Source organism: Aquila chrysaetos, chromosome 4 (assembly GCF_900496995.4).
Source record: "Aquila chrysaetos chrysaetos chromosome 4, bAquChr1.4, whole genome shotgun sequence".
NCBI lineage: Eukaryota > Metazoa > Chordata > Aves > Accipitriformes > Accipitridae > Aquila > Aquila chrysaetos.
In genome coordinates, this window is record NC_044007.1 from 43,673,003 (window position 1) to 43,697,828 (window position 24,826).

General features: G+C 45.3%; 1 protein-coding gene across 3 annotated transcripts in view; it reads right to left on the reverse strand.

The window, feature by feature from the left end:
- RGS20 (regulator of G protein signaling 20) overlaps positions 1 to 24,826 on the reverse strand; it is a 40,383-nt gene that overhangs the window by 9,264 nt on the left and 6,293 nt on the right. The window contains exon 2 of one of the 3 annotated variants that reach the window (XM_030012931.1): positions 12,886 to 13,260. The exons of 1 other annotated variant lie outside the window; for it this stretch is intronic. Coding sequence is in view for 1 of the 2 variants with exons in the window: in XM_030012930.2 (XP_029868790.1) it covers positions 11,512 to 11,610 (99 nt within the window). In the remaining variant the exon portion in view is untranslated. Of the gene's footprint in view, positions 1 to 11,511; positions 11,802 to 12,885; positions 13,261 to 24,826 lie in introns of those variants that run through there. One more of the 3 variants, XM_030012930.2, reaches the window with a different exon arrangement.

The window sequence follows — 24,826 nt, forward strand, 5'->3', positions numbered from 1 at the left end:
TGCAGGAAGAATAAAATATAAGAACAATACAGATAGAAATGATAACCCATTCTGCAACTCTGTAGACCTAATCTGACAAGTAATGCCTAAATGCACAGAAATAGAAAAATCAGAAAAAGAACATAGCTTCCAAAAACCCCGTAACGTTTCTTGTTTCAAAATGTGGAAGAATAAATGTGAAATGTAGAATACATTTGTTGATTGATTTCTTTCCTTCAGAGTTGAGATTCACAGGAATAGAATGAAGCCCTAAGTATTAATTTCCTTCCAGATACCTATACTTTTTTAAAATAGAGCATTTTCATATTTCCATTAGAAAGTGATAGCATGTAAAACATAATTGGAATAATATATCTAACAATATTTCAGGCTGCTTTGGACAGTAAACAACTATTATTGATTAGAAGAGTGTAACCTGGGTTCAGATATGTGTGGTTTATAGAGCCTAATCCATCCACCCTTTTGAGATGTTCTATGTGGATAGTTCACACACTCATCTCTCTAATCCATATTACAACTGAACTGATGGTGGTCTGAGTAGAAAAGCTGGTTCCTGTTGTTTGCTTTTTTCCAAGGAGGAAGGTAAAGAATGGCAGAAGTAGGAAGAATACACTCTTCCTCCCCACCTCATCCCACTGTGGCTTAATTAAAGAGATCTTTCTGCGTCCATTGTTACCATTTCAGGTTCTTCAGAATTGTTCTTTGACATCTTCAATGAAAGGGAAGAGTATGTAAATAGTTGTATGGCAAAAACTGCCCAGCAGCATTTTGTCTGTTTCACTTCTGAATCATATACCTTAGAAGTTTTCTGGTACTATAGGTTTTTATGAATGTTCATCATTGTATGATTTGTCACACAGTTTATGGAAAATGAAGGATTGAGCAACACTAAAATTCAAGACACGTTTTTTTCAGATTAAACTATGCATTTTCATTTTTATTTGGCAGACGTATACCAACTTTCTCATTGAATAAGCAAGTAGGTTTTGGTCATTTATGTGACGAAGATTTTTTTGAAAGATATTTTTAGCAGATAAAGCATGCTTTCATGATAGCAGAGCTGTATTAGAGTAATGGGAGATAAAAGGACTGGAATATATCTGTTGGCTTAAAGACAGCCCAAGCTTTTGAATTACAGAGCTGTTTAGTGATTATCACGCATGTATTTCCTGTGGCAGTTGACAGTCATATTGTACATTCAATAGAGGTTTGGAGTGGATCACATACTAATTAGGATGTGAGTTTCTGTGGTATATTAGCAGGAATGCTGTGGTAAGATATAGAAAGTAATTTACTCTGTGCAAGTACTATGGGTATCACATTCCAAGAAAGATAGAGCATTTATCTAAACATCTAACAAGATGTTTAGAAAGCATGACTTACACAGAAAAATTGTAGGCGTTTGGGTTGTTAATCTAGAAAGGGGAACAGAGAAGCATATTGATCTGATCAGTAAAAGGTTATGATGTTCTATCGTTCTCTGTTTCTTTCAGAGATAAATAATGTGTTAGGTTGGGCTAAATAAAATCTAGGCTCAATTTTATAGGATAGCAAGGTAGAGAGCTGAGCAGTGATGCAGGTTATTACCAAGTTGTAGAAACTCCTTTGGCACACATAGTATCAAGACCCATAAGACAAAAACATATCAGGCTGGTCCAGGTTCACAGAACAGGCAATGAGTAAGTGATCCGTCCCAGCATTGTTTTTCTACTTTCACTTTTCCCTGCCTTTTTTTTTCTTTTTTTAATGCAGCTCTGGCTCTAAACCAAGCATCGTTCTATATACCTTTCTACCTGGTGGCCACATAAGAATGATTAATCTGCAGGAGAAATGGATGTCTTACGTTAAAAGTCTAGGTTTTTGCAGTTCATCCTCTAACCAGAATTGCAAAATAAAGTTAAAATGTTCATGTTTGCAGCACAATTTGTTGCAAATGTATATCCTGGTCGTGATTGTACTGAGATCGTGTAATGCCAGACATGAGGCCTGAACGCACAATAAGACTTAGGCTCTGCCTAAAGGTTATGTCATAATTTCATATGTATATTCATGGATATACATATTTCTAGATTTATTTGCTTTTTTAAAAAAAGACGTAATTAAAAAAAAAAGTAAACCAGGAAAACAAACCCTGCAATCTTGCAGCTGTGCATGGTGATAGTTTGGTGCTTTTGCTCTCCCATAAACAGCTCCTTGGCTGGAACAGAGGCAAAGGCACAGGCACCGAGTTTGTGGTAGTCATCTAAGGATTCATTTTCAAAGAAAAGTACCTTAAAAAGTATTAAGGCTATCCAAGTATGACTGCACACAGGGAAGTATAATAATCTTGGAAGGTGGATGGAAAAAAAAGTCAGAGATAAGCAAGTTGTCTGAGATCATGCAGTGAGCTAATGACAGAGCCACTAATGGGACGCAAACAGAAAAGCCTCATTTGATGTATGTAGTTGTTTTTCTGCTACCTTTATTGTATCCAGAATTTCACTATGGGTCATCAAAGTTCTCCATCACACTTTGCTGCTTTTTGCTGCAGCCACCATAGCTGTGTAACAAGCCTTTCCAGACAACTGCTCACATTACTGTTTTGAGTTGTGCTGTATGCAGGAATAGACAATAGATTTATCAACAAATCCAATTAATATTATTTGTAGGAATTTACAAAATTCCTTGCTTCTTTATAGTACAACCCACGTTAGCAACAATTTAAACAGCTGCTTGACTGACTTGTGCATCTGTGGGAATGGAGGCAACTAGTTTTTTGCCTTCAGTAGACTTCAGGTGGTCAGGGCAAAAAGGAGAGGGTTTTTTTAGACTCCCAGTAAAAATGTTATGGTGGTTAATTTGGGACATCAGATGGTCTGACTGGGTCATGCAGTAGGTGTAAACCAATTAGAAAGTCTATTGCCTGTGTTCTTTGCATCAGTGATGAAACTAACAGTATGTGTAAGTTGAAGAATTACTCACTTGTGGCTCCTGGTGCTCTAGTACATGGTACCAGTGATTAGTAACCTCTTGAAAGTTTATTATCCCACAGTATTAGGCCAAAGAGCCCCAACCAACTGTAATCAAAACCAGTGGAAGTGTGACTGCTAATTTTGCCAAGAGGGCTTTCCTTACTTTCTAGACTGATATTGTGGGTGATATTGAGGCTGTTTTAATAATGAAAATTCTGGATCATCAACAGCATTTTGATCTAATAGCTTACCTTAAAGTTGTTAAAGGGAATGACATATGTTGATACTTACGTTTAGCTAAATATTTTTCTTTCCCTATCCTAGTTGAGATACATTCAACAGACCCACAAGTGGTGGAGTGGGGAATTGGGATAAGAGGCACATGGGTATTGCTCCCCTGCCAGCTGCTGCATTTCCTGAGTAGAGTATAAGAGGTGGCCTAAACCTGTCCCCACAACCTGACTGTGATGCTTAAATAATGATCTCTGTTTTCTTAAACCAGTAGTATGCTGTTGCAGAGAAATGCATGTACACAGCTGGGCAGGGAAAACATCTGTTGTAGCAATCAGTTGGAAGACTTTGGAGCTTGAGAAGCCCCAAGAGCTGAAGAGTGTATAAAAGTGCATTCAAGGGTGAGGGATAGTTCAGAGCTATTATTTGGCTATAGAACAAAAGGGTGCATTCCTGAGGAAAACAAGGTGTACAGCCATCCTCCTACACCTGGTGCTGTCAGGTAGATCACTCAAATGTGACAGGAGACTGTTTTTTAGTCAATATGGCATTGAAGTGGGAAAGAACCTGCAATTGAACTGGACAGGTTTCTCCTTGTAGAGAAATCTTATAATGCAGTTAGAAAAAAGGAATAAACTAGGTGCATTTTCTGTAAATATCAGTGCAAACATTCTTCCATCAGCCAAGATATTCTGTTCCTTATTACCAGGTGTGCACTTTGAAAATCGCAATCCGTAAATACAGCTTGTTGTCACACCAGCCTCCCAGGACAGTTGCTTATTTGGTCAGCTGACACTCTGAAATAAAAACAAGATGGAAGTGTTCTTTCTAAGTGTTCAGTTTGCATGCCAAGCAATTAGTATCTGGTTTTAAATGGATTTTCTACTGGCCAGCGTCAAGTATTTTCTATTTCATTTCCCTGGACAATCAAATACAAGTATGTCCATCAACAAAGAAGATGTTTTCTTTGGAACATCAAGGTCTCATTGTGATGAGAGAAAATTCCATCCTGGTTTTTATACCTTCAGTTTTGAAGTATTAATGCTGATTACATGTAGTGTGTGTCAAATTTTCAACTGCTGAAAAACTGCATCACTTCACTATGGCCACTGAAGACAAGGGGATTTATACCAGCCAAGGGTCTGATCTGGTACTTGTATTTATGCTGCAGAGAAAAGTGACTTCATGTCTTGGGTTGGACTTAATAGGTGGTGCTAAGCAGAGGTGTTACGAATTGTCTGAAATGCCTTTCTTGAAAATTTGTATAAATGTTTTGTGTAAAAGAAAAAAAAAAATTCTCCTTCTGCTTTTTGAATGCATTTACACAGATGGTTACAAACTGAGAGTTTTATCTTATTACTGAAGGTGACTTTTTCCATTTTACTAAGAGAATGCAGAGGGCGCGTATCAGTGCGCATAAACCATTGTTCTCTATTTCTGCTCTGATTGAATAGTTTTGTATTTATTCTTTGAGAGAACTCTTACTGTTTTGACTATAAAGTAAATTTAGAGATGGATATTTTTATTTTTTCTAAGGTAGTTTACATATGTTTAGATTTTTAGTTATATTTCTTTAAAGATTCAGACCTATGAGATGCTGTTCTCCTCCAATTCTCACCGAGGTCCTTGCAAGTTCAGGAAGACCAACATCTCACAGGTTCAAGCTCAAATTACTGCTGTGGGTTTTTTGGGGGGGGCGTTGTGGTGTGGTTTGGTTTTTTTGTTTGGGTTTTGGTTGTTTTTTTTAAACTTACTTGGGTAGTCACACTGAGCTCTAGTGCTTCCCCTCTTTAAGATTAAGGCAAGGTTATATTGCTTCTTCAAGGTAAGAGAGGAAGGTCCAGGAGGAGAACTTACCTCTGAGCCCCAATGGAGGGATTCATCAACCTAGTTTGTGACAGGGTTATCCCTTAATACACCTCAATTTCAAAAACCTGGATGCTCCCTGGTCTCTTGTTCTTGTTTAATTCCCTATTACCTTAAAATCCCTTACGAGGCTGCTGTACTAGAAGAGAGGTCCATACCCTAAAATTTGCCTTGCTGAGGAAGAATAAGCCAATCAAAAATTGCTTTTCTTTCTCTAGGTTATCTCCCTCACACCAAAATGGAAATCTCACTGCTCTAAACTCCCAGTGCCTCCTTTGTCTTCTCAGATTTCCAGACCTCTCAGAAGGTGCTATGAGAACGAACAAATTGTGTGAGAACCCTCTGTGCTGGATGCTCTCTGCCCTTTGAGAATTGGGGTGTGCCTTCTCTGTCCCCACCATCTGGAGCAGCTGTGTGCCTTGTTTGAAAATGGGTTGGGGAAGAAAACACAGGGGATTTAAAACTGGAGATGGACTGTTATCTTGTACATGTTTTCTAAGGAATCCAACAGTAATTTTAGTCTACTGATGGAATGAGGTGAGATACCTTTAACCGAAGGACTTTAACCTCTACCATCTCCAGCGTCGTTTAACCCCAGCCTGGGTACTGTTTTAGCCAATTGTTGGATATAATGTGAAATGTATCTCTGTGTTCAATTGTATCAGTTTGACTGCCCAAAGTAATCACAGCACTATCAAAGACACCTATGGCTGCTTGGTAAGGGCTTGGGTAGCCATAATTTAATACAAAAAATATGACTTTCTAGTTCATATGGATAAGGTTCATAAGGACTGAAAGGTGCTATTCTGCTGTTCTTGGGTAGTCAATGGGATCTGATTTTGCTAATATCAAGTTACTGTGGGGAATCAAATCCTTGAACAGGACAGTCAGTCAGTGTCCAGATGGCAACAGGAGTTTCTGTTGCAAAGGTTCTCACAGTGGTGGTGTTGGCTAGACCACATGAGACTCTCTGCATTGTGCTTTACTGCACAGTTCTTGCATCCTTGCTCCTTGGGACCACTCCAGCACACGCATGATCCATCCCTAGTGATTATCTTGAGCTACATACAAAAGATCTCCTAACTACCTAAATGGAGTACAAAAGACTGTCCTACATGATCATTTCTGCATCTGCAGGAAGTTTCTTCTGACTGCTTACAAGTGACTGGCTACTTACAGGTCTCCTCTGACCACCTGCAATCTCTGTAGAGTTGGATCGATTTTGCAGCCTTGGAGTCTCTGGAAGGGCCATATTCTTCACTCCGTATGTTAATGAGCACATTGAAACATAAACTTGTCTAGGCACAGCACATCCTGCCTGGAGGAATCGAATCCACAGAACTGTCCAAATCCCGCATGGAGAGCATCGATTAGTCAAATACTTAATTGAGAAAGGGGAGTAGGAGTTGAGTTGAACAGTTTGTCTTTGGTTGGTTCACTGTTTCAAGTCAGTCTAATGTAGCATCTATGCAGATGCCTAGGTGTGGAGTTTCTGGATCTCCTGGGGAGAGAGAGGTCCTTCTCTATATAGTGATAAAAACAAATTTAGTCCATTATAAAAATGTCCCTAAAAAGCAATGAATCAAAACCAGAGGGAAAATAATGGCACATGTTCTTGCTTCTTATCGAGGTAGATGGCATCTATGATTCATATAAAAAGTACACGCTCATATTACTGAATGCTAATAAGTAATTAAAAAAACAAAAAAAAAGTCCAGGGATTTAAGCAAGCATCTGAAAAGCTACTTTTGACGATAGTGGAAAAGCTACTGTATGCCTTAAGAGTAATGTTGAGGTACTGGAATAAGTACGTCTATCATACCTTTTCCACTCCAAGGCATGCCTATCTGACATTCAGATTATGAGGCATTTCTGTATGTAACCTTATAAATGCAAAGGAGTGTGAAGGTCAGGAATGAACATTATTTCCCTGGTTAAAAGCACCTCAGATTATATTTGGCTTAGTTGTAACATTTACAGTATTTGCTAATCTCTCAGTAGAAAGGTGGGCTACCAAGAAAATAGCCTTCCCATAGGAGGAATATTTAAAATCTAAGCCACGAATGTCAAATTTAAAAACAAAACAAAACCCCAACCAAATTAAAAAAAGAAAAAAAACCCAAACACAAGAATACACAGAAAAGAAGATTGTAGACAATGATTTTATACTTTTATCCTCATTTTATGCTAAAGCACAGTGACATTTTCTCAGCTCAAAGTGCAAAGATTCTATTACTTAAATGTAATTACTTAGACATAATGCTTCCTCCTTGCACACATTACAATCAGGCAAGTGTGTAAGCCTTAACTTGTCCTCCGGGCTGATTTGCATGGCCACAGCATGAAGCTTTCACAGTAACTACACAGCCTGTGAAACCCTGCGCTATAATGCTAGCTGACAGCCAGCTGGAGTGAGTGCACAGATGTGGATCATCATAGTCCAGTTATTTTTCAGTAAATACTTCGGGCCTCATCCAAACACCATTAGAGCAATGAAAACCACCTATTGGTTTCAGTAAGCTTTAGGTAAGGTTATGTAACTCTCGCAATTGCTGCTCTCTCTTCGGATCCCCCCAGTAATGATAACCAGTGAGTTGGAAGAAAGAGATTCTGTCCTTATCTACTAATGTCGTAAGAGGCCTGCAACAGGGGTCAAGCTCCAAGTAAATCTCTGAATCTATATTTTATTAATTTAGAAATATTTGGGGCTGCAACATACTCCCACTGAAGCCTGTGGCAGTTTGTCAACTGAAATATGAACAGGAAGCTTGATGCTTGTGCTTCTTTCTCTTCATTGACAAATTTGACACGCAGGCTTTCCGCACCAAGCAGTGTACTATTTTAGGTAGAGAAGAATTACAATATATGTTAATGAACTCACCCACACATATGCATATGCTGTAGGCATAGTTATCAGACTGCCCACTTAGTGAGTTAAGAGGAAGAGCTCTTTGAAATTTTTTTTTTTTATTACTGGAGATTTGGCATCTTGTAGTGGGGTGACTGAAAGGTTGAGAGTTTACAAACACAAGACAGAGGTTAGCAGAGACGAGACTGGCAGCCACACAGAATAAAGCAGCTTTTTATGTCACTGCTGTGGCCAAGTCTGTCAAAGGCTTAAGTGGATAAAATTGCAAGAGAAAGTAGTATCCTTCTATGAGTTTAAATAACAATTCTGAGATGCTTTTACGTAAAATGTCCAGAAATTGAGTGCCTTTACCCATTTTATTTTTCCAGAGGAGCAGCAGCTCAGAGGAGCTGGGTTCATCTATCCAGATTAAAGCATTGCTTTACATTTCAAAAGGAATGTCTGAAAGTGTATCACACCCACATAGTAACAGGTAATGGTGCCTTGATCATGTCACCTGTAACTGAGGTCTCTTTCTACCAAGGGCTTAGATGTCTTCTGCTCCTTTTTCTTTGGTATTCAGTGCTGCACATTTGGCCACCAGATCAGCCCCCTGTCTGCAAAAAACTTCCTGCACTAAAGTATTTTCTGACTTCCTTGTTAAAAAACATAGTTACTTGGGGTTTCAGTGGGATTTTTGTGTGGTGTTTTTTTTTTTTTAGAGGACACCCTGTATCTCCTCTAGTAGTGTTGTAAAGTATTTCTTTACTTTGGATTTTATCACGAGAGACTTCACTGAAAATGTTACTCTAACATGCAATTAGGAGGGTCACTCTGTCATTATTTCTCCTGTAATATGGGAAAGACATGAGAGAATTTTTTACCAGTTGCATACAAAAAGCAACAAAAGCAACCTGTCGCTCCAGTCCAGCCGTTTATGTGGGTGCTATGACAGTGGAGCAGTAAGAATGTGAGTATGGATATAACTTTGTCCTAGGCTGAGTCCCTTCACAAATCAGGTCACTGCAACTGCAATTAAGTTAAATCAGCGTCAGGTCCTTCTCTGCACAGCACAGACTGTCAGCATCCCTTGCTTTGTCTTCTGTGGCAGCTGGAGTCAGCCTTCACTGGCTGATCAGCTCTCTCAGAAGCAAAAAGAAACATAAAAAACCCCCAGGCTTCCCCAATGTTGCGAGTTTTACTGCTGCTTCAGCCCTGCTTTGGCTGGCTTTAATGTCAGAGGAAGTATTTGCTTCGAGTTATTTTTATGCAGCTCGCTTTAAAAAAAATAAAAAAAATTCATTCAGCCTAATATTTTACAAACCTCTTTACTATGCAAACAGCGAAACCGGTGCACGTAACAGATTGCTCTGCTCACTCCCATCATCTCCTACTGAGCGCTTGGTTGCATTGTGCTTAATTATGAATGGTCTCCAAAAAGCCCATTTTACTGTACTATGAAGTGACTCATATCACACAGAAGCTCTGACAACTCGCGCTGGGTACTGGAGTCACATGGCGCTGTATTAGTCGGTGACTCATTTCATATTGTACTCCGTGCTGAGATCTGACTCATATCGAACTGTGCGAGAAGCTGACTGACATTGTACTGGTCTGAAAGCTGGTTTGAATCGGGATGACTCACCCTGGAGTGCATTAAATAGTGATTCACGTACCGTTTCCTTTTGATTCCGATTGTCGCGATTCACTTCGGATTGTACTACGCTGGCATCTGCCTGCTCTGGCAGGGTGGGCACCGTGGTTGCTCGGCTCTAGTGCCAGACAGAGCAGTATCAGCCAGGAGGAGCATTACCAAAGTCAATTTAGAGCTGAAGTAAGGTCAGAATTTGACTTAGCACACTGTCATTTTGGTCATGACGCTTTCTGGACATCTTTGCTTCACCTGGCTATGACAAATTTTGAAACATGCCTATAAACAGAAAGTTAAGAGTCATGAACCTCAGGCTAAGAATACTCTAGCTTCTGAATGCTAGGAGCTCTCTGCAGTATTTGCAAGACCTGCTGCCTCCTTGGGATAACTTTTCTTAGTGACGAAAAGATGGGATGAATTTTTATAAGTGACTGAGTGCTGGTAGTTGCCTACGCTTCGGGTTCATCAGCTTGTGCGACCTGGGCTCCAAGAGACACAGAAACCTCATACTCTGAAAACTCCTTCCTGGTACTTCAAGCTGAGCCCTCAAACATCCCTACTCACTTTGAAAAATGTGCACTGTTCTTTCCAAGGAGCAGAGAGGTGTGTGACAGCTGAGGCGTTGCTTCCATCATTAACTATTTGGGACCCAGGGTAAAGATATCAAAATAAATATTGATGGGGGGGACTAGATAAAGAAATTAAAGGAGAAACAAAGTAACTGTTCTCCCATCTTAGAGCATTTTATAAAACATAGTGCTGGTTTTACATTCAGTTGGCTTGAACCTGCTCTTAGTTTACAAAGACACTCCTAATTTTAACCTGACCACAGCTCTGCCTTGCCTAGCTGGTAGTGATTTCGGTGCTCCGTTTAGTTGAACTAGTGGTGGCTGGTTTTTGGTCCTGTAGTACAGCAACGGTGTTACCGGCACCACAGTACACAGCTCCGCGCAGCGCTGGATCTGATGCCGATGTTCTGTTTGTGCAGTGGGCGCAGAGGTACAAGGAGAGACTCCGCACCGTTATGTCATACCAACGGCACTGTACGAAAAGTTTTGATCTTACATTTTGCAACAGCAAAAATGAAATAATGCAACGGTTGCATCAAGTAAATTACGTCGGTATCAAATCACTTTAACTCTTACTGGCACGTACAAGGATAATCTTATTTCATCTTCTGCAGTTGCGTCCAATTTTCATTACCTGCTTTTTCTGACCGACTGCCGCTAACTAACGACAGAGCTCAGGAAGGGCTCTTTCTCTCGCCCGCGGGTGCACGAAGCGGCGGGCTGAGACTGGAAGAGTCCCTATGGAAACACTTGCCTGTTGCTACTCGTCTCCGAGTTCGCAGGGGAGCCGAGGGCCCCGAGCCCGGCGGTGCCGCAGGACTCCCTTCACCAAGGCCCGGGGGGTGACGGCCGCTGCCCTAGCTTCATCCGCACTCCCGAAAAGAGGAGGAAGGGTCCCCGGGCGCAGGGCGGGAGCCCGGCCGAGGCGTTACCCGCGCTCGGGCGAGGGAGGCGGCGCGGAGCGGGGCGCGATCCCGCCCTGGGGAGCGGCAGCCGGGCCGAGCCCGCGGGGAGGGGTCTTGCCCTCGCTCCCGGGGCCGGCGGCAGCCGGGTGCTACCGGGGCCCTGCGCTGGGGAGCCGGCGGGGAGTGTCGGGGCGGTGCGAGCCCCAGCGTCCCGGCTGGCGGCTCCCGACCCTCCGGGAGACCGGGGGAAGGGCCTTTGGCGCCGGGTTCCTCCCGCGGAGGGCGGCCGCGGCCGCTCGCCCGCCCCGGCCGCGGGGGCCGCCGCCGGCAGCGCCGCCCGTCCCGTCCCGTCCCGTCCCGTCCCGTCCCGCTGCACCCGGCTGCGGCCCCGGCTGCGGCGCGGGGGTCGCGGCTGCCGGCGAGGAGCCCGCGCCTGCCCGGGGCGTGCGCGGTGCCCGGCGGCCGTCGGGCGGGACCGAGCGGTACTTACGGTGTCGGCGGCGGGGACCCGCCGGGAGACCTCGCCCGCTTCCCCTCCGGTAGCGGCGGGCTGCGCGCCCGGGGACGGCGGCTCGCCAGCCCCGCGCATGCGCCCGGCCCTCGCGGGCTCCTGTCACGCTGCCGGCCGCGGTCGCGGGTGGGCTTCGCTCGCCGTGGCCGGAGCCGGGGCCGGGGAGAGGGGGGACGGACACCGAGGCCGGCAGCCCGCGCTCCTCGCCCCGGCCCCGGCAGGACGGGGCGGGCCGCCGCCGGGCCGCCCGCGGCGAGGCGAGCACCGGGGCCCGCTGCGGCTCAGGGGCGGTTTGCAGCGGGAGCAGCGGCCGCAGGGCGGCGGGGGGCTGGGGAGGGCGCGGGGGGAGCCATGGGGCCGGCGCCGGGGGGAGAAGCGCCGGAGACGCCGGCGTGAGGGTGTGCGTGTGCGAGCGAGCGTGTGTGCGCCCAGGGGAGGGAGTGGGAAGGGCTTGAAGAGGCGGCGGAGCCGCCGCGGGGCTCGGTCCCGGTGCCTTAAGGATCATGGATGCCTTAGATGAGAGCCGCGCTTATAAACCCGGGACTGGAGCACGCTCGCATTTTAAGTAACCGCAGGGCTACCTCTCTCCTCCCTCCCCCCCCAGCCGCCTCCTGTCCTCCGGAGGCGCGCAGCTCGCCGCCGCCGGGCTCCCTCGGTCTAGTCCTCCCGCTTTAGCGGGGCACGGTGTTGCCCGGCTGCGGCAGCCGCGCAGCGCGGCCCCGGGAAGGCGTGTGTGCCCGGCCCCGGGCGGGACGGCGGGCAGGGGCCGCCGGGCTCGGCGCTCCGCCCGCTCCTCCGGGGCGGCTCTCTCGGCAGCGCCCTTGCCACCACCGCCACGTTTTGGGGTCTGCCTCCCCGATAACGTCCCGCCACCGCGGCCCCCCGGGCAGTCCCCAACGCCGCCTGCCGGGAGGGCGCAGCGCGGCCGTCGGCGGGACGAGGGTTAACGGGACGCCGGGCAGGGCGACACGGTCTCCCCGCGAAAACGAGGCGGATGCGGTGCATGAACGCGTCCCTGCCTCCGGTTACCGGGAGACCCGGCGGGTAGCCCTGCCGTCGGGGCTGCTCCCTTCCCGCCCGCGCACCGGGTGCGGAGCACAGCGGCCGCAGGACCCGCCTTGCTGGAGCCAGCGGACCCGGGGAACGACGGGGACGGCAGACGGGGAGCGGCGGGCTTTGCCTGCGGAGCCCGGGGCTCTCAGCCGGGGGGGGGGGGCTCACCCAGCGCCCCCGAGACTCCCACGCCGGTGCCGGCTGGGGGCACGTGGGCGCACAGCGGATTCCCCGGCGCGGGGAGGAGGAGGAGGAGGAGGAGGAGGAAGGGGCGGACGCAGCCCCAGGAGCGGTACTCACAGCGCCGGGCGGCTTGGGGGCAGCGCGGGGCTGCGGCGGCGCGGCTCCGTGGCACGCCGGGCATCTCCGGCGCTCCGGGGGGAGGCGGCTGGGCGGCGGCGGCGCCGGGGCCGGGGCCGGGGCGGGGGCCGGGGCCGGCGGCGGCTCAGCCCAGCGGCCCCGCAGCAGGGCGGCGAGCGGGCAGCGGGCGGCCGCCCCGCTCCCGGCCAGCAGCGCTGCCAAGCCCGCGGGGCCGAAGCGGGGGGGCCCCGGGGCGTCTCGACGGGGCGCCGAGACGAAGCGCGGGCAGGGCCGGCGGGCGGGGAGCTGCGGCCGCAGGAAGGGGCTGGAGAGCAGAGCTGACAGCGGGGCGAGGGGCCCGGCAGGCCTCGGAGGCTGCGGCGTGCGGGGGAGGTGTGGGAGCGGGGGAACGGGGCGGGAGGGGGGGAGAGAGAGAGAGAGAGAAACACAAAATAAGCATTACCGGGGGGGGGCAGGCGGGCGCCCTGCACAGCCCAGCCCAGCCCCGAGCGGAGCCCCTCCACCGCGGCGCTAATCCGAGGGGTGGCAGACTTGAATGCCCACCGGTCGGTCCCCGGGTGCTCGGAGCTGCCCCTCACCCCCTCGCAGGCACGCTCTGTGTTTTTAACTTTCCTAAGCCGGCCCTTTAGGTGGGGACTGGAGGAGACTTCTCCTGCCGAGCCAGCGCCCCTTGGGGTTCGGGGCTGGCCACAGTGCCAGAGCAGCACGGGGACGAGGTTAGCCACTTAACCTACGCGCCAAGAGCACCCCCCCAAACCCCCCACCCAAAAAGCCAACCACAGTCGGCAGGAGGAGCTGCAGCGGCGGGCCAGCACCTCGGAGCGGAGCGGGGCGGGGCGCAGCCGCCGCCACCCCCGCGCCGCCGCCCGGCCCTGTCCAGGGTCCTGAATCTGCCCCCCCCCCCGCCTCCCGCCCCTCCCGCGGCTCGGGGGTGGCCGGGCAGCTCGGCGAGCCCGCTCCGGTCTGCAAGCGGCTGGGCAGCACGATCTTCCCCTTCCCTGTGAGTGTCAGTGCCCTGGAGAGAGGAAGCCGCCAGGTAAGAACATGAGCCCGGAACAGGAACGGACAGAAATCACTGCCATTCGGGCTCTGCCTCCCTTTTCTCCAGCAATGATTTCTGCCCGTTCCTGTTCAGGGCTCCGTTTTTTCATCAAGGCCCAGCCCTTCCCGAAACATCTTCCCCATTTCTGGCCTACGACCATTCTCTTGACGTTAAAGAGACAGAGAGGAACTGAAGTCTGCACAGTGTGAAGAAAGCCCTTCCCACAGTGATGGCGCTGCCCTTGGAAGGCCAAAGCCACCGCTGCTGCTGCAAGGGGAGAACAGGGCTGTGGTGCCGATGGTGCCCGGGGAAGGTGCTCGTTAGAGCTGAGACCTGCGGGGAAAGCTGCCATTCCTGCACATAAGGAGAGCTTGCTGTTGCTTAGCAGCAGAGAGTTCCCCTAGGTCTGTTCGGAGAGGTGAACTAGGGTGGAAGCTGGACAATGTTCCCAGGAGAGTGGAAAAAATAGAAAGGTTGATTCCCGCCCCACACCCCCACTTAGTATTTCTCCTGCCTGGTGGCAGGGAGTCCTTCTGCAAATCTCTGCCCTTTTGGTCATGGCACAAAGCACACGACTGGGGTGTTAAATACACTTCGGTGCTGAATTACAATTGTCAAGGCCCAGACAGGACCTGTGGAGGTATTATAGGCTTGACAATTAGGATTAAATGATACTGCCACACTCCTCAGCAGGGAAAAAGGAAGTCTCAGTAAGTGTACCAAGGTGGTTCTTCACGTGTCCTGAGACCAAGAGCAAAACACCTGGTAACACCACTGGCCTTTGAATCCAGCTCCTAGTCACTCTGCCGGGAAGGGCAGTCATTTCTCAGAACGGTGAGTGGATGTGACTCCCCTAAGCCCTCTCTAGACTACATTAATGATGCATAATTATAGTGCGTAGTATTGTATAAAAAGATGGTAGTCATGCTCCTTAGCATGAATGGTGTTAGACAAAAAAAGCCACCTGAGCTGAGCCTCTTCCAGTGCTTGGTGTTTGTAGACAACTCTACCTAGCTCTGTAGACAGGTACATCTGCATCATTGCATAGGTGCACAACCACCTAAATCCTGAAACCACTGAGCGGCTTGGAGATTAAAGTCCTCTCAAAATTGGTAAAATAGGCATCTTCTTCTCCTTCCTCCCTGAATAATGGATGCAGGCTGATATCTGAATAATATACTGAATAATATACTGCATAAACGAATGCTTGAACTTTGTTGAAACGGGGTTTAAAGCTGAGGGACTTTAAGAGCTGAGAGACACAGACTGAACCCCTTCCTCTGCCTAAAAGAAATTTGAGCATGCATTTCTCATGTGTGAAGGAAAATTCCCTCAGTCATCAGAGTAGCTTGCTCTGCACATGCATGTCTGTGACTGTACTCTTAGTCCCCACTGCTGCCCTACTTTGTACAGGTTCATTCAAGTTCACTAGGACAGAGAGAAACCAACATGTGAACAACTTCACAGTCTAGTTAGGCATGGGAGTATTGGGCCTGGGTCTTGCTTCTATTCCAAAAAATACCTTATGAAAAATGGAGTGTTTACACATGAACTGTGTATTTAATAAAATTATCCCATGTAGTGGCACCTTTGTTTGTAACGTACAAGGTAAATATTAAATCAGGATTCAATTTCAATATTGATATTAGCTGCTAGAATGTAAGGCATTAGAAAATAAAAAAAAATCTCTTTACTAGACTTTCCTGCACATTTCGCATTAAGTCTACATAAATTATTGATAAACTTTTAGGAGGGAAGTCTATGCAGCATGCAGTAGTTTTCTTTTATTTTACATCAGAAAGGAATGGCTTTATCTGAGGGTGCCCCTGCTATTTAATATTGTCCCTGCGTATGTTTCGACTCCAGCCTCTCTCTTTCTGCAGACTGTCCCAGTTAATATATTTTCCTAATTTTGCCTTTGTGGAAATGAAGAAACCTGTTATTGTTGTTGTTATGACTACTACTATTATTATTTTATTACTACTGAAAACTTGTATGGCAGCTTTTTTTTTAATTTGTTCTCATTTAAAATGTTAAGAACAGGTTGTAAGAAAGGCAATATAGAACACGTACCTGTATTTTAATAACATTGTATTCCAACATTCTTGCAGTCACACTTCAATGGGTGACATAATGCACATACTAGCTCTTTTGGGGCCTGTTTTGCTTTAAGGTGTTAGGACAGATTGCTGGGCCTCACAGCTGAACTCCTGCTCCTTGCCCAAGGAGAGGTCATACACATTTGTATGGTGGCTTATGGGTACTAGTCTATTTTAGTGTTTCCTGCTCACTTCAGTTGTTAAATAGAGAGTTTCTAGACCATTGAATGGAGCTGATTCATAGTGAATTAGGGAGCAATTCAAACAGAAAGTAAGAATCCATTTTCGACTATTTTCATTGGCAGGAAAGTGCACTTGTTACAAATCACTTTGAAGACTGATAGGCTTTTCTGGGAGAGGAGATATTTTCTGAAGTAAAATGAGTCTCCAGGGTCTTTAGTTGAACTTAGATTTTCTTTATATATCAGCAGTATTCTAGTATTTGCTTTATCTGATTCCTTAATAAAAATTTAAAATGTAATATATATATATATACACACTTTAAAAAGATGCATTTTAAGTAACCATATTTTGAAGTGAACATAATGCCAGTGATATTATGGGAAACAGCTTTGTTGAACTTTTAAATATAAATATTCTTTCAACATCAGTTCCTTACAGGTGTAAGTAACTTAACTTAATGGATCTGTTAGCAATTAATTTCAAATAGAAGATGTAGGGTCAGTGTTGATGGGAGGCAGAATAAACCGGAATCTTCAAACATGTAAAACTAACCATAGATCTGCATGGGTCCACAGAGCATTAACAAACTTATCCCACATGCAGGTATTCCTGTTAGTACTTGATTTTTCATCAACGTTAATAGCAATGCATTAATTTGCCAATAGAATTTATTTTGTGTAAGCCCAAGTGTGAAAGTCACAGTGGGAATTTCCTCCCAATGCCATGTCATTCGTACTGTCAAAATGTAACTGTTCAGTAGCACATAGGTAGAGCATAGGGTTTCTCTTAGTCTTTTGCTGGAGGATTAATTTTCCTCAAAGTCCCATGCTAAAACCTGTGATTGCATTATGTTAGGACTAATGCTTGAAATGTTATCATAATGGTTAGACTTGGCTTAGATCTCAGCGTAGCCAGAATTGTTTGCTATTGATGGCTCTGCCTAGTACTTTGCTAATTATTTCAGCACCGTAAGTTTATTTTCTAGGGTGATGTACTTTCTGAGCGTTGGCCAATCCCAGATGTATGTTCTGCCAAAACTCTCAGCCTCAGTATTTATGTCAGTCAGCCTCTACTCCAAAGTCTCAGGACGTCTGGAAATTAGCCTCTGCTGTCTCCACTCGCAACCCTGTTTCTTTTCCACTCCTACATATCACATCTTTGTTACTTCCAAGGAAGAGGAAGCTTAAAGAGAAATAATCTTTGAGATGGAATTAAGTATTAGAAATAAGGAGATGTTTTCCAGTAACAGGACTGAATGCTGGGTTTTAGAACACCAGCGTCATCTCGGCGAGGGCTCTGCTCCCCATTCTGGCCCCAGTCCAGCTGATGCATGCAGGCACCGTGGGGTTCGTGAGCCCTCGGATGGAGTTCTGTGGCACAACTCGTGTGCTTAAAATCCTTGGTGACTCAGAGTTTCTGGCAGATTGACAGACTACCCAGGCAGCTGGCAGCTTGGGCAAAGAAGGTCTAATTAGAAATTGCAATATGACACATTTAAAAAATGAACCCTTTGCTGAAGTGCGACTGCATTAAGAAACTGTGTCTTTCATTTGCCATGTCTGGCAAATTGAAGACTCACTATATTCTGTCTGACCCTCTCACCTTCTGTATGTCAATAAATAGTTAAAAATGTAATGCCATCTACATTTTTTTTAAATCACGAGGTTAACATACATCTCTAATTCTATCCTCTAACTTTTTTTTTTTTTTCCCCCATAAACCTTCGAATTATTTGGAATCATTAAAAAACCTACAGGTTTGGGTTGATTAAAAAAAAAAAATTCTCCCATCACAACAACGTTCTGTTAGTGTATGTCCCAACGACATCAGAGAACCTGTACCAAAGATCTGGGCAAACTGTTGACCAGAAAAAGACTAGCTTCTACGCATAAAAATCGTGAGTTTCAAGATGATGGAAGGAAGCTGCTCAGTAACTCTCATTACAACCTTCCAGAAGGTGTCACTGTGCACCTACGGTTTGAATGGGGAACCTCAAGAGTTGAGGATTAGTGCCAAAGCATATTCCTCCTTGTGCTATTAGGGATCCTCTGCCCACAATGGAAATTAAATGAACTAAAACTGGAGACACAAATACTTTCCTCTTTTCATTATTAGCAAAGGAGAAATATCTTCATAGTATCAATGTCACTCAAGAGGTACCTATCCAACCATGACCTGCAGGAATATTCCTGATATTCTGGGTCACATATAACCTAATTATTACACAGGATCCTTACCACACAGGTGCTTGGAAACTAAAAAATATAGATAAATTAAAGAAGAATCCAAAACTGACAAGACCGCAATTTTCAGATATAGAAAGTAGTCTGTAGTTATATTCCAGAGCTGATACAGAAAGGAAGCTTAATGGGGCAATTTGGAACCAATGTTCCCAAACAGCTCAAGGTTTCAGCATCGTTCAAAGTGTATCTGAAAACCCGGTTGCACAATGTGGCTGCACAGTAATATTCCATCTTGACAAGACTCCCGAGGAAGCTGCTGTGACTTCTGTGACTGACTTTTGATCAGAATTTTTGGACCTTAAAAAATGTGGAGGAATTGGGGGAATTATGCAGCCATGTTAAAAGGCTGATGGGAGAAAATATAACTCACTCACAGACTGTGGCAGAGAACATGAAAAGACATCAGAGCTAAAATGCACTATAAATCCTTTGAAAAATAAGAATAAAAGAATAAAGAGCAGGCAAGGAGAGACAGCTGAAGAGTATGAGGTTAAAAAGAATAGTATCAGAAACGAGAATGTTTTAGGCTGATAGATGCTGGCATGAAGAGCAAATTCTGTATTTGTCTCATTGCAGACTAGTTTGAGGTGGTGACCAGCAGTATTTCTCCAGCGTCTTTAAAAGATCTTTGAATGATGATGGAAGGAAGAGGAGCTGATCTCATAAGAAAGACAGTGAGGAGAAGGTGTGAACATATTTGGGAAATGGGAAAACTTCAGGTGATATCTACCCCAGCGTACTAAGTTATCAATGGAACTGTACAAATACTGATTTAGAGAGGTCAGGTTACCCCTGTTATGTAGATGGTCCCATGGAAGTGAGCCGAAAGGCCTGGGGCTTCCTTGCACAATCTCTTACTAATCTTTCGTTCAGAGATGGCTTATGTGATCTTACCCATATAGGAGTGCATGCCTGGATTAGAGGGACTGTGATTGCAGACAGCACAAATTACTGGCTAAATGTCATGCTTGCTTTAGGCTTAGGAGCAGACTTACAAATGGTATCAGTTCCCAGGTCTCCCTTGACACCACAGATACCAAGTTACAGGTTATAGATACAGAGGACCTCAAGAAAAAGAAAAAAAAAAAAAGCTCAGAGCTACTGAGCTTTTGGGGAAGGCACTGGATGTGTTCCTGTGAAACCACATTTCTCCTGTCTGGTGCTTACAGAGCCTGACACTCCTTTCTGCAGGCTGGACCTTTTCCTCTGGCCACTCCAGAGCTGTCTGGCATGTTTCCCTGCAATTGGAAAGGAACTGCACTTTGCTGCAGTTCTAGAAGTGTCCTGAGAGAGAGAGAACATCAGTCCAGACGGGTAGAAATTTGGACAAACCTGTTTTTATATCCCACCTTTATGCATCGTTGTTCAAACCAACTCATTAACAGACCACACTTGTGGGAGTTTCCCTCCATTACACTACTGTTTTGAAAGAACGTGTCCTCCTCCTGGGCAGATGAAACGTTCCTCCCAATATCCTTTCTGCAGTTCATTTCAAACCTACCTCCTGATCGAACACAAAGACAAAATGGGACTGAAGGTGTCCTGCCTGCAATAGCCTATACTTTCTTTGATCTGATTTAACACCTTTAACTTACTTCTCTTGATGATTTGGAAAGGCTGGTAAGAAACAAGTAGAGTTTGGCTTTTCTTTCTGTTTAAAGTGTGTCTGCTTACAACCCAGTATGACACTTGAGAGAGCACAGCTTTTTTATGAGTCTGAAACAATTTTATAGTCTGAGCATGCCACTGTTGGTCAGGTAAAACATTCAAGCAGATGCTATTCTTGTGCTTAAATGAAGCGCATGCATTTATCTGCACAGAGTCTGTATGAACAGAATAAACATAGTGCAGTGAGGAAGGCTAGTCTGTCATAAAAATAGGAACTATCATTCAGAATAAAAAATTTCAGTGAACATAAAGAAATGCTAGTTTGAAGAAATATTGCTGGCATTTAAGGCTGTGACTCACTTTATCAGTCTTCTGACTGGAGAACTATCCAGCTACTCCATGCCAAATAGTCCAGAAGATCTGGATGTAAACCAAGAAACACCCTTTAATCCTCTTATTTAGAGCCCATATTATATAGAGATGTTATAGATGTCCCATTTATTGACATGCAGAATTCTGGGTAATGGGGATGAGTAAATGGAGCAAGAATTTGCAAATTAAAAAACAGGACAAAGGGCCAGAGAGGAGCAACTCAGTCACTTCCCTGGCGCAGTCTGAGCACCTGCGCAAATCTGAGCACAAATTCCAAGTACTAAAAGGCACAAAGGGTGTGAGTGCCAAAGCTTATTTGGGATACTAAACTCCAGTATTGGCAAGGAATCCCTAAAAGGAGATTCTCTTCCCCAAAGACATCTCTCCCAGAAGAATGCTTGTGTTTAAACAAATCAGTTTGGTAATAAAAAGAGAAGACCACAGGTTTTACAAAATCCAGCGCTGCAATGCAAGAAAATGAATGCTTTAAAATATTGTAATCCTCCTACCTCTCATAATGAATGCCAGTCGTTATGCAGTTCAAGAACAAATACTTTATCCTGTCTTGGTCTAAGTCTGATCCACTGGTTTTGCTCTTAACTTGATTACCCTCAAAGGAAACAGTGAAGTCGACAGAACTGTAAGAACTGTTCTCTTCTTTATCAAGTCCTGAAGTAATCACACAAGATGTCACAGGAAAAAAATCTTCTTCCTGATTTTAGGAAGCTACTTCCTGAAATTAGGCTGTATTCACAAATGGAAACAAAGGAATAATGGAACAAAGTTGAGCCCTTCCCCTTTTTCTGTATGAATTCCTCAGCCTGCACCTGAAATCTCTAGGGTCTTGAGAATAATTTTCATCCTTCTTGTGAGCATAATTAAGCACTTGCAACAGTGAACCAGGAAAACAGATGTGACATTTTGTAAGATCATCAGCTGCTGCTTGGATGGCATCACTGGGCAGCTCCTGGTTTGTTGCAGTCTGTCCTTACCTTTTTTTACAGTTGATACAGTATTTTAGATTAGCTTTATTTTGAGAATAACACTACAAGTATAATATTGAGGACAATTAGCCTCCTGAGCTGTTTCCAGCCACATCTAGTGGAAGACTGAAGATCTGCTAAGTTAAAGATCTCAATATCTAAGTCCTGAAAGCTTCATTGGAATCAGCGCCCAGCACAGGGATGGGCTGTGGGAAATCCTTCTCAGACATCAAAATCGGTCAGTGAGCAGACACAGACCCACTGCGGGCCAGGCTTCACCAGCTCACCTGCTCACAGATCCTTGCCATTTCCCAAGCGTTACCTTTCAGCACACCTTTTGGATGAGGCTGATGGAAAAAATAACATTCTGCCTGCCTCAGTGTTAAGTTTTAATGCTTGTGATGAAACATACAGTTGCTTACATTGTACGTAAACAAGGTGCTTTCATCCCCTGTGTGGCCTCTGGGAGAAGAGCGATGGTCTCTCCCTTGCATTTCCTGGCTTGGTGGGGCTTTGGCTTTGACCTGCTCTCAGGAAGATGTGCCTAGCTGTCACCTAGCAACCTGGAGCTGGGCTTTGAAATCAAGATGTCTGTGGTAGGATATTCTGATCTCTTTTTGCATCTTTCTTTTGACTGGATGAAGCTGATTTATAAAGAGATGCAAATAAATGGGAGTAAAAAGCTGTCCTATTATTGCATGGAAGGGGCTAGCAAAATGTAGGACTGAGTAACCTCTAAATGGCTTGAAAGAAACATTTATTTTCCCCAAGAGTATTTGAATTTTTTGTGGAAAGAAATTGCTGTGAAAAAGCATGTGTGTGATTCATGACTTTTGCGTCTTTGCACCACTCACAAGAAATGCATATCAGGTAGCATGCATTGTATACAAACAGGCAAGGGGAAGGAGTAAATTACTCTTCATGCTCACTACATATACAGCAAGGAGTAATGGATTTAAACAGCCAGCAGGTGTATTTATGTTAAATATGGGGTTTTAATGGTAGGATGGTGAAGCACTGGAGCAGGGTGCCTAGACTGTGGAGTGTTAGTGAGGTTTTAAAGAGCAGGCAAGGTAAACCCATGCCAGGAAGGGCTTGAGGGTGGTTGATCCTAGCAGCCAAGGTCAGATGACACTTTCAAGCTTTCACCCAGAACCGCCTTCAATGATACTGCACCTCACATCACTGGAAGGATTTGCTAATTAGCGTGGACTGGCCGATATGTGCAACCCGGGCACCACTTAATTCTGGCACTTAGGGATTCCTCTGGCACTCAGAAAACCCTGAGAAATCTGACTGAAAAAAAACCCACACCACAATTCCTCTTTCAATTGGACATGAGGTGTATTGGAAATAAAGCAGGGTGTGGTGGGAACACTGTGCTCAGGTGATCTTTACCACATGATGGCCTCTAGGAGAAACCGTAAATCAGAGCAACACCAACTGCATTATGTCTTGTCACTCTGGGGCTGGCGATGCACAAAGGTACTTCATTTTAGTTTTGTATTTTACTGGAAATCATTTACTTTAATCAGTCTGGGTGTGAGAGACATATCATGGAGTAAAGGTCAATTCCTCCTGACCCACAGACACACAAACTAGATGCCTTTTTAAGAAGGCCTCCATGGTTTTCCAGAGAAATGTTGCTTTTCCCCAGTATCCTTTATCTAAACTGTTGATTCTTGCTGGTGGAAGGATATCCTAAATTAATATATTTGTAAATCTGAAGTTATCCATATCTCAAATTAGTTGATTTAGATTTAGGCTGAGTGGGTTATTTATTAACCAGCATGGCATTTTGTTCCACTTGAAGAAGGTCATCTTATATTAACAACAACGGTCTCTGTAACTCAGGTCAGTCTAGGATCGTTTTACTGAAAAATTTTCAGAAGTAGTATAAAAACAGTTTATCTTCTGGTTTTTGTATTCATTAAGTTCTGTCTGACACTAATATCCTAATCAGCCCAGGATTTTGCATTTTTCCATTTCAAAGGTGCACAGCTAAAAAGGAAGTTTTAGGGCTATTTCAAAGGTAAAATATGTAAATCACTAAATTGCAAAAACATTATTGCAAATTAGTACAAATTATCTCTGAGGACTAGAACATTTGCACACCATTAATATGCAAGTAATCCACCCATTAATATGTAGTACATTATTATTTTGACAACTTTTACGAAAGAATGCCCTCTGATTGCTGTCTGTGCAGCTATTACTGGCTCATAGACAACGCTGAGCAATACAGCTAGCTATTCTCAGAAGAGTGTTTCTGGATGCAAAAGAAAAATCTTTTATGAATTAAAAAAATATTATGCCATGTAATTACAGAACAGCTTAAAAAGAAAGACACTGTGAAGAGCTCTTTGTTTCACAGAACAGGTTGGAAGGGGCCTCTGCAGATCATCTAGTCCAACCTCCTGCTCTCAGGCTTCCTAGGACTGTGCTGAGCAGGGTTTGAATATGTTCGAGGAAGGAGACTTCACAACCTCTCTGGGCAACCTATCCCACTCTTCAACCACCCGCACAGTGAAAAAACAAGCAACTTTTCTGCCTGATGGAATAATTCCTGCATAAGCCACATTCATCTGTTCTTACATTCATGTATGATGCTAAAGATTAAAACATACTATTTTTTAAAGGAGCTATATTTAATGGTTTGAGCTCCCTGGAGCAGTCTAGTATACTACAGACATTCAGAGGAGACATGAGGAGAAGAAAACCCCAAACCAAACAAGAAAGGTCTCTGCAAGGCTGCCCAGTTGTAGCAAGCAAGTGGTGAAAATGAGTCCTATCCACTGATACTAGCTAAGCCAGGGGCTTGCTGCATGTCTTTCAGGGCTAGGCCTGCTAAAGGGTGCCCCATTCACAGCACACTGTGCTCCTCCACAGCTCCCAGCAGGACCCACAGGGCTGAATTGGGCACCCAGCGCCTGCTCCCTCATCCTGCGTGGACAGAGCTGGTATGTAAACATGCCATCCGAAAACTGCCGACATACTGCATGGGAAGCTGCCTCATGGGGACAGAGGAAACTCCCAATCGCAGGAAAGAGCATTTATACTGCATCTTTCAAAGGAAGTTATGGGACTGATTTGGCACTGTCTGTGCATCACCCTTCATCTGGGAGCCACAGCCCGAGGTACCACCCAGCTCCCACCCCCAGACCTACATGTCCGAATGTTGCTATTGGCATGTTTGCTGGAGATACAGGCTCAGATCCTTCTTCCACTCTGGATTTGCACGGGTTGATGTCCCAGACTGGTGGCCTAGCCACTGGAGGCCGTCTGTCAGCATCAGCTTTCAGAATTGCCGTCCCTGGCTTGGACCTGGCTAACCAGATAGAGGGAAGGAGGATGAATTTCCCGCCTAGCTGCAAGGGACCTCCCTGTGGA